Source organism: Symphodus melops (assembly GCF_947650265.1).
Source record: "Symphodus melops genome assembly, chromosome: 12".
NCBI lineage: Eukaryota > Metazoa > Chordata > Actinopteri > Labriformes > Labridae > Symphodus > Symphodus melops.
Window position 1 is genome coordinate 22,592,027 of NC_136702.1, and position 10,391 is coordinate 22,602,417.

Below are 10,391 nucleotides of genomic sequence, written 5' to 3' on the forward strand. Positions count from 1 at the left end.
GAAATTGACCGGATGCTCTGTGTGTTTCCTCTTCCCACTTCCTGTCCAGGTTGTCTTATTCTTTCAGCTTGATGCTCGCTATGGAAACACAATGAAGCTGAAGAACTGTGGCGCACGTAGAATATTTGTAAACTGGGTGTAATGGTGATGAATGCTGGTTTTGTCTCGGGCTCTTAAATCACCACGGCCCTTAAAATACAAGAAAACTAAACATCGTAAATAATGTTTTCTTTCCTGTAAACAAACGAAGCGCAGCCTGACTAATGACTTTGGAAAAGAAGAAAGTTTTCTGTAAATCTACAGACAGGGTTGTGCCATGAACCCTGGATGCACCCTGAGGACCGTTTATTTGTGTCACCATAGAAGTAGTGGTGCCACCGAGCTCCATATAAGACCAGCTCTCCACATCCTGCTGGAAACATCTGAAGCATGCAGACGTGCATGTTTACAGACACAGCTTACAACACTGAATGGGCTTCGAAATTTACAACCTGGCTGACAATGTTTACATATGGAGGGCTTAATGGAACATGTCATAGTGAAATAAAGTAAATATTTGTAGAACAGGTGGTGTGAGATAGAGCGGGCCTGCAGCTCTCCTGTGCAACACAAGGCCAAACACAGACACAACAAGGTCCCTCCATTATTACTTATTAAATGACTCCTGGCACTTTTTTTAAGGAGTCAAAATCTGCATCGCAAATAATAATCTAAAACGGGTCGAGCCTCAGGACTCACCGAGTACTCCTTCCTTCCTCATATTCTTTAAATCAACCAGATGTACCTCAGAGTGTGACACTGAATGAACCCAACTTGTTTTAAAAACACTTCAGACTTTGTGACAGCATGTTTCCTTCCAGACGCACATTAACCAACCCGCTGCCCTGAAGTCGTCTGTAACTACGGACTGTCACTGACACTTGACGCCGGCACAAAGTCTGAACTTTCAACACGCTGCGCTCTGAAAGATGAGGACGTGAACGCAGAGATCAAAACCTGCGCTGACGTCTTTTCTGGCTCGCTCGCTTTCTTTCCTTCCATTTAGTCAATGTTGACGTTGGCAAACAAAAGCTCCGTCTCCAAAGGGAAGAGATTACTGTCTGATGTGTAAATATTCATCTACTGGATGAATACGCCTGGACACACAGACGAAGGCTGCCACGAAACCAGACTTAAGACTTCCAGATGAGAAATAATCAAACAATTCTATTTCCTGTTTTAATACGGCGACACAAACTCACGTCCTTAGCAACCAACGCTGGGTAATTCCTTCTTTTTAAAATGTCAAAACTTACTAATAAATTAGCTGCACCTTTTCTAATGTGCACTTTCTGTCACACGCTGCAGCTTCAGGTTAAAATGACGACACAAGGGGGACGACTGTTTTCATTCTGTTCACCATCAAAGTAATTTTATCTTTTTGAAAAACCTGGTCCAGAAAAGTATCAGGGTTTTGAAAACATTGAAAATCCACTAAACTTTAAAACACAAAAACAAGAGATCCCAGCTTCTTAATATGAAATAAATCCAGGTTAGATCAGACGAGAGGAAATCAAACATGTTGGTTCTGTTTTTTCTGATACTACATCAGTAAACTTCTAATGTCCTCTGCACCCAACACTGACTCATTTCATGCTTTCAATCAACACAAAGTGCAGTCAAACCCGCCAACACAAACAAGCTGGTAATATTTCAGCAGGACCAAAACATTTTCTAAAAGCTTCAGTTTCTTTTATTTGTTTATTTTGTCGCCGTTTATAAATCCTCTTCTTTTGTCTTTTTTAAAAGCTCTCTAGCGAAAAGGTTTCTTCTTCTAGAAAGAATGCAATCCTTTCACATCTGCAGCTCATCTTGTGCACTTACAGTTAAAAACACGAGCAAACTAATTAACTGAGTGAAAAATGGAACTGCCGACAAATTAAAAGTGATTTTGTGTGTTGAAAGTTAAAAAAAAGAAAGTCAACCTGCTGACAAGAAAGAGAGAAACAGTCTAACACTCTTTGTGTGTGTGTGTGTGTGTGTGTGCGTGCGTGTGCGTTGACCTGCGGATGCCTCGTGGTCGCTCCCCGATGGTTTGTTATCACTAACACAAGAATGCTGCTCCGACGTGGGAGTTCTGCCCGGAGCGAGGAGTGGATCTGGGAACAGAGACTCTGGTCGCTCTCGGACTTTTCCATATATAGAACGAGTCTGTTTTTAACCACCACACATGAAAGGGCCGTTACCCAGAGGAGGGTCGGCGTCAACACGGACATCTTTTCCTCTGTGCTGACTTTACAGAAAGTGTCTGATAAGCAGCACAAACATCACAGCTTGAAGGGTTCTGCTGGGACGGTGAATGAGAGTGAGTGTAACACACACCATATGGTGCAGCAGACAGCAGAACCACACACTCTGCTGTTCCTCGCATCCATTACTGCAGCACGTCAGCCGACTTTCTGTTCTGACAGATAAAGGACAGCCTCTGTCTCACAGTGACACAGAAATAAAAAACGCACAGGTATCACAGCTTCAGTTATTTCTGTCACGTTTACTAGACGGACAGATTGATCCAAAACAAAGACGCCTTCACCGTTACACTGCTGCCAACAGGTCAGGCGTGTGACAGGAAGGTGCAGTTAATCCCCGATGTCGTCATCGTTCATCACGATCGCATTCACGATACGCACATCGCAAAAGTCTGACTTTGTTTTGTTTAAATCAGTTTACAGGCCTTTTTTAGATAAGACAGAGGCGTGTGTTGGGAAGAGAGAGAAGAGGAGGATTCGAACCCACGACCGCTGCAGTGAGGACTTCAGCCTCTGTACTCCTCGCCATTAAAAAAATAAAAAATGCAGGTTTAAAGTATTTGGGGGGTTTTTTCAGCCCTGGAGGAAATGTCAACTAACTCCTTCTCAGAAAAACTGCAAATCCAAAAAAAATAAAAAATAATAATAATAATGGAACCTTATTGAGATATCTGTTCATATCAAATGATGCTCTGAAACGAGTCCTGAAGTGTTCGCTGCACCTTGACGGCCAAGATTTTGACTCTAATGTTGTGTGAAGGTCGTGTTAGGTCACACACACACACACCCTCACACACACACACACACACACACACCCCCTCACACGGAGAGATGAGTAATAACCCCTGTATTTACTGGCGGCCATATTAACACATAAAATTCTCGATGTTGTGGAGATAAAAGAGCATCAGTGCAGCTCTGTTTTATTGCGTCTCATTGTTATTGTGGCGACAGAGTTTGGACATTAAAATCAACCATACAAACAGCAGCAGCAACAATGCTTCGTCACTCTTTCCACAGCCAATCAGAAGCCACCATGCCACCAGCAGCAGCGAACACGGACAGATAAATGACTGCTGACACCTACAGGCGAATGTGAACATTACAGCACGTCAACAGCACTTCTCCAAAAAAACAAAAAGTCTGTTCAAAGCCAAACGATAAATATCAGATAAATATCAGATAAATATCAGGAAAGAAATCTTTAAGGAGGCCCCGACATTTAAAGACAAAAACTAAATAAATGTTCTCACCCCTCCCATCGTTATCCCATCGATGAAGGCGATGTAGGGCTTCTTGAATGTTCCTGTAAAGTAAAAGAATATTACAATGAGTCAACTTATATTTTACATGATGATTCAAATGAGGCCATATGTTAGTGTATGTCAGCACACTCACTCCACAGGGCTTCATGGTAAATGTAATAAATCTGTGCACACCTGAATGTGTGAAAGTGATTGGCAGTTCTTTTCATATGTTTTGAGAGTGCCCCCTGGTGGCTGATTTCTGGAGGATGGTTGCATCTGACCTTTCAAAGCTGCACAGAGCTGCCCTGTGCGCCAAACACGCTTATTTTGAACGATCTGTCGGTTCAAGGTCTGTCTTTTGTCAACAGAAGAGCATTGCTGGATGGACTTACAGCCGGAAAAAAGCTTGTAGCCACACGTTGGAAAACCTCCACATACGCTGTCTTTCCGGGCATGGGTCCTGACATACATGGACATTGCTTGTCTGGAGATGTCGACAGCCAGAATTCACGGTGCCAAGGAAGCAGCCGTCAATGCCTGGGACTCACTTTAAACTAATCTCCGTGAGCTTCAGGTCTGATGAACAATGAAAGAGAGAGATCCTAGGTCCAGGGAGTGGGTGGGTTGGGGGTTTTCATTTATTTGTTTTCACTTTTTTTCTTAATTTCTATGAATTTTTTGTTCAATTTGTAAATTTATTTACTTATTATGTTTTCAACACGTGACACCGTACGTTGTTATATGCATAGGCATGTGATGTACTAGATTTCTTTCCCTTGTACTATTTTTTGCAATGTACACGTGCCTCTCAATTGTTACAAAATAAAGTGAAAACTTGATCACAAAAAAAACTTAAAGAAGATAAAAAGGGCTCCTGCACAATCTCTTGTTTTATGACAAATTCCATTTGATCACAACATTTCTGGTCTTACTGACCTTTACACGTGATCACACTGTACCTGATGCAGCCTACGATCAAACACACTGAGAGGCAGAGTGTGGGAGCTTTAAATGTTAGACTTACCTATAGCGTTGTTCAGAATGTATTCCTGACGGAAAAAATCCCCTGCAAGCGAGCCTCCAGCTTTTCCTGCTTCAGTGACCGCTGAGAGGAGGAAGAAAACAAAACCGATCACACAAGTGTTATTATGCGTCTTTAAATGTTTACTTCTTTGTTTGGCTGCTCATTATTTTTTTATAAATGTTTAATATTCCTGTTGCCTGTCTTGGCCAGGACATGCTGGATTAGCAGATTATTTTCACGGTGAAATGAAATAAATAAAAAAGCTGTGTAGTCACATTTTTTTTGCCCCGGGTTTGAACCTTCACTAAAACCAAACAGGCGACACAAACCTTCACAGAGCGTCGCACTCAGCCTGGAGACAATTAAAAAGCTTCATACAGATATTTACCCCACTACCCTTTATATTTTCACTTGAAGGACTTTTCAAAGTAAAATTGATCTAAAATCTGAATACAAAATAAATGTATTTATAACCCTAATGGTTAGTAAACCCAGCAGCCTATTTCAAACTGGTATTTTATGAAACCCACAGGATCACCACACGTCTCCATGACGGCTGCGGCTGCTTACCTACGATATCTCCACCGGCACAGAAGGCCTTCCCTCCTGCTCCTTTTATTATCACCATGTCGGTGTCATCACTACTTTCCCATTTCTAAAATCAGAGACACAACAGAAACATCACAAACATTCCCGACACCTGAACCCTGACATCTTCACATAAACACTATGAACTTCTCCTCAAATCTTCCCGAGTTGCTTGTTTTCACAAACCCCTCACTGCAGGAGACGATGACTGTCGGACAGGAGAGGGGCGGAGCTCAGGAGGCGGTGCATGACGTAGATTAAACTTGCTATGATTATAATTTCTCTTCTTTATATTTCACTGTGTTTATCAACACCTTATTTTTAGGAAATGCTACAGACTGTCCCTTTAAAGAAATTCATTTTCCCACGCTGCTTTAGGATCAGCACTCTCAGTGGCTCCTCAGGATGTTGCCCTCTAACACCCTGGAGGCCTGAACATTTGCCCCAAGCTCTGCACACACCTTGAGTTGAGGGTAGATGAGTCGGATCATGTTCATGTTCAAGGCATTCAGGACTTTGGGTCTGTTCAGGGTGATCTGGCCTGCGTTGCCCACTTTCTCCAGGAGAACCTCGGGTTCAGCCTGACTCGACATCTGATCCACAAACAGAGACAACAAGACACGTCAGTCGTTTCTAGAAGACTGTTAAAAAAGCTCAAGAGAAGCAGCCAAACATAAACATGCAACAGGATCAGAGAGAACAGAAGAGTGAGTCGTGAACTATGAGAGCTGAACATTTCTCCACCACTCGAAAAGGATTCAGGCTCGTATGATGTGTTTAATTAGGATGAAATGTGTGATTCAGTTTGATATACTTCAGAAGGGGTGGGAGAAATACTCTGCTTTCAGTGGGGTTATCGGTGGCCTGGTGGTGAGTTAGCGTGCAGTTTGGGTTTGAATCCGCTTAACACCCCCCCCCCTTCTCTCGCCCTGATTTCTGGCTTTGCCCACCGACCTGTCCCTCTAATAAGGCATTAAAAAACGTGTTTCCTGTCCCAAAAAAGCATTTACAGTACTATGTGTATATGATAGATTTATATATATACACATTAATTCACATAAAGAACAAACGTATGCAAACATCCCAGCTGGTGTAAATACAATGAGAAACACAACAGTGCGCACACACCTACACCTGTCACCTCTATCGGCCTCGTGACGTGTGACTCAGGTGGTCTCACAGTCGGGTTTGTGCAGGAGCAACATGAGTGAGACTAATCAGGACAGTGCGTTCTGAAGGGTTTGTAATGAGTTTGTGTTCAGAGATGTCTGAGTGAGAGCGAAGGGATCTGAGCTTTGAGTTCATGTTTAAAGTTTAACGCTTTCAGAGTTGTTTGCATTTCTTTGTGTTTGTATAAAACAAGGTGACAGGTGACTCAGTGACAGTCTGTAGTCATAATGATCTGTGCAACAGCATGAAGAGGCTTCTTACCATATGTGACTGGATCCGCTGTAACCTACAGAGAGACCTCAGTCTGAAACATGAAGGTGAGAGTGATGCACATTACTAATAAATACAGACGAGAAGCTGACCTTCAAGTTCAACAAGTGACCTTCAAAAAAACACTATTACACACAGTTACAATAACTTATCTCAGCCAGAGTCCAGCATGTTTTGACATTGCATAACCAGCCACAAAAAATCATTCAGAGTCAAATCACGTTTTTAAACATGTTCACAGGTGTAGAGGTCACGTGACACATACCTGTAAGCCGAGTTTAAAACAGTCCAGGACATAATCACACTTTTGATGAAAATATCGTGAGGACAGAGGCTGTACTCTCCTTGCTCTTTCCTCTGTAGTTTTTTGCAACTACTTCCTGGAAGAGGTGTAGAACGGGCCCTGATTGGTTGGGGGATATGACGTAACAGTGGGCGTACGCAGCGCCACAGAGGGAGATTCAGCTCGCACTGCCCCCTGCTGAGGAGAGGAGGTACTGCGACTGTACAGACTCTCTTATTTGGTGTTTAAAAAGGTTCTCGTTTCTTTTTTAAATCATTTTATATCAAATCTGGTTTTCGTTTTTACCCTGCTAAATTACAACTGTGAGATATTGGCCTGGAACTTTTTATTTTAGGTTTTTACACATTTCTACAATTTACCATGATCATACAGCAAACCATTAAAACATGTAGTGATACCAACAGAATATATATATATAATCTTTACCTCAAATTTAATTCTCTATTTTCTTATGCATCAATTTGATGTTTTATAGTTACTTATTAATAATAATGTTCGTACTGTATAATAAGGTTATCAAATAAAGAAACTGAAATCTGCTGCACATTTACAAATGACACATAAATGACACATTTAAACATTCAGATTAAAGATTTAGGCTACTTATATGAAATGAATATATGAAATGTATTATTCCTTACTATATTTTAAAAGAAAACAATTGTCACTACTTTGACCTTTGAAACTTTAAATGACTTTCACTAAAAATACTTTTGTACTTGAAGTCATATAAAGTTTGAGTACTATTCTACACTATACTTTATACTGAATGTGTCAGGGCTGTTAAATGATTCAAATGTTTAATCACCATTAATCGCTACATTTCAAAAGTTAATCATAATTAATCACATGTTTAATCCCAAGTTTAAAATCAATATTTTTGCACCTAAATAAAAATTGTTAGCAGCTTTTATTTTGTATTTGTTTTCTGCATTCAGCTGAGTGTACTTTACTTGCTGTTTGAATTAAAGTAATGACCTTCAGGTGGATCGAAGTTTAAGACAAATAGCCACAGAAAAAAATATCTCGTTACGGCTCAAAAACTGACGTCAAACAGTTTAAAGGAACATTAATAAGTGCAGTGTTTAAAATAATGCACTATTTTGACTTTAATTAATTAATCATGATTAACTAGTTAATGCTGACATCCTTTAATTGACACTATCACTATGCTTGCTGTGTAATAAACGATTTGAAACATTTTCATGTTTGTAAGAACGAAGAAACTGTGAGTCAACATGTTGTTGAACGTCTGAGTAGCAACACAAGGAGTGTTTTTATTACTCAAGGAGTGTTTTTCTTAAGCTGACTGCAGGGTCAGTTCCAGGGTCTGATGAGCCGTTATCACCAAGGTGTGCTTTACTAAAGTGTAGTCCACCTTCCCTGAGCAAACAAAGAGCACGCCTCGGTTTTATTGAGTGACACAGAACTCTGTCATGAAGCGTGGAGACAAAATAAAAAACAGATTTATCATGAAAATGAGCACCTTTTATTACTCTCACAATCAGACTCATGGGGTCAATAGTGCCTGTATTGTGCTTACAGTACAATTATGACAATTAAAGAAAAGCTTACATCACACATGCCACAGAGTCGTGTTACGGTTAACTGGGGGAATTTGTGTGCAAATGTAAGACCATTTTAAAGAAGATGTTTGGTAGAGAGGTGAAAGTTTCCAAACGCCAACATGTCGTGACTTCATCTAGTCCGAGTCGCTGCTGCTGCATGAGCTGCTGGAGGACTACAGAGAGATAAACACAACACAGAGACATCAATGAAACGCTGAACCTCTTAGATTAAATGACATAAACAGCAGCATTGCCTTTGATTCCTTCTTTTTGTTCTATTTTTCCCATTTTGACTTTAAAGGAAATGAAACAACATGCTCTGCAACATAACAGAAGATGTAAACTATTCTTACCCCGTGACAGTCCTTTCCTTTCTTGTGACACTTGTCGTGTTTGTGACCATCCTTGTGCTTCTTGTGCTTCTTGTCCTTCTTGTGCTTTTTCTTGTCTCCGTGTCCGTGTCCCGGGCATGCTCCTTGTCCATGACCGTGGCCGTGCCCATGACCGTGGTCGTGGCCGTGGCCGTGCCCATGGCCGTGCCCATGACCGTGGTCGTGGCCGTGTACCTGCCCCTGACCCGGGCAGCAACCAGGTCCAGGTCCATGTCCTGGGTGGCCTCCGTGCTGGCCGTGAGGCTGAGGAGGGTAGACAGGTGGTGGGGCGGTGCCCGGGGGGTAGTTAGGGTAAGCCCCTGGTGCCTGGTTAGGATAACCAGGGTACTGGTTTCCTAAACACACAATAAAATATATTAACCATGAATTGTAGAGTAAACATCAACTTTATATCTGAGAGCATTCGACTTATTTACCTTGGTTGTGCCCGTACATTTTAACACTCCAGATGAATTTACAGATACTGGAAGAAAAGAGAAAAATCACTCTAACTAAGTCAACACAAACATGCAGGTTATTTAACTATGGCGATGTGCAGATCCTCAGCAGAGTTTCAGAGCGTACTTACTGTGAGCTGGAGAGCAGGTCGACTGGAACAGCGTCACCTGCTCCTCCTTTTTATGTTCAGACCCCCTCACATGATTTAGGGCAGAGTCTTAACTCTGCACAACATTTCTGCCTTGTGACATAATTGTGTGTGTGTGTGTGTGTGTGTGTGTGTGTAATCTTTAACATACAGTCAATATGAGCCATAAACAATGAAAGATAAGGAAACTTACTCACACACCCTTTTACAATCTTTGAAAAGATTCTATGTATAAAATCAGGTTGATTGTTTTTCACACAGTTTGAGGTGGTTGGATCATTTGTTGTCTCATAACATTTCATATTTGAGTCTCTCTTCCTTACTCAATGCGTCAGGAGGGATTATTATGTGGACGAGCGAGGACTACATGACATCATGACACCAGGGGATAAAAGCATGACTGCAGAGGAGTGAACACAGTTTGTTCAAATAAACAGAGATGTTCTTCTTTTGCTGCTGATAGCCAACAGAGCTTTACAAAAAGGATTTAACTTTGAGGGAAACATGTTGCTATAGGTTGATTCAGACTCCATGCAATTTCAGAAACGTGCAAAAGTCAAATACATTTGAAACAATAGAAACTGCTGCTGTGAAAAGACTAAATAACTATTTATATAATATATATCATCAGCCTCACTTGGTCGTCCTCAGACAGCGATATTTTGAGTCACAAGCATCTGGTTATCTTACAATAAGCTTTCTGCACCTGCAGCTTTCCTAAGCAGATCTATGTATTTAAATGAAGGACCCTCTTGTGGTTGATGCCTGTGTGTGGGCTCCCACAGCACCAGATAACTGGCTGGTGTAGCTTCCTGAGTCTCTGGTAATAACCCGCCAGCCTCATCCTCCTAGAGGCTGTTTAGAAACTCCTTAATAGTCACATGTTTTGCCCGCTTGATGTTTAGCCCAACACGCAGCATTCAAGGTTTGCATCCATCCAGGCATCCAGCAATA

General features: G+C 41.4%; 2 protein-coding genes across 2 annotated transcripts in view; both read right to left on the minus strand.

Moving 5' to 3' along the window:
- Positions 1 to 6,976, minus strand: part of hibch (3-hydroxyisobutyryl-CoA hydrolase) — a 19,897-nt gene extending 12,921 nt beyond the window's left edge. Inside the window, 6 exon segments of the mRNA XM_079357661.1 lie at positions 3,542 to 3,594; positions 4,560 to 4,640; positions 5,130 to 5,214; positions 5,609 to 5,740; positions 6,579 to 6,621; positions 6,853 to 6,976. Coding sequence (XP_079213787.1) covers positions 3,542 to 3,594; positions 4,560 to 4,640; positions 5,130 to 5,214; positions 5,609 to 5,740; positions 6,579 to 6,621; positions 6,853 to 6,884 — 426 coding nt within the window. The 5' untranslated portion in view covers positions 6,885 to 6,976.
- A 1,381-nt stretch (positions 6,977 to 8,357) lies between these two features.
- LOC306833243 (uncharacterized protein) lies at positions 8,358 to 9,437 on the minus strand. The gene is made up of 4 exons (XM_079358369.1): positions 9,420 to 9,437; positions 9,268 to 9,314; positions 8,813 to 9,186; positions 8,358 to 8,632 (listed from the first exon to the last, which is right to left on the minus strand). The coding sequence occupies exons 2-4, from the start codon at positions 9,284 to 9,286 to the stop codon at positions 8,594 to 8,596; spliced, it is 432 nt and encodes a 143-aa protein (XP_079214495.1). The 5' UTR covers positions 9,287 to 9,314; positions 9,420 to 9,437; the 3' UTR covers positions 8,358 to 8,593.
- Between the last annotated feature and the right edge of the window lie 954 nt (positions 9,438 to 10,391).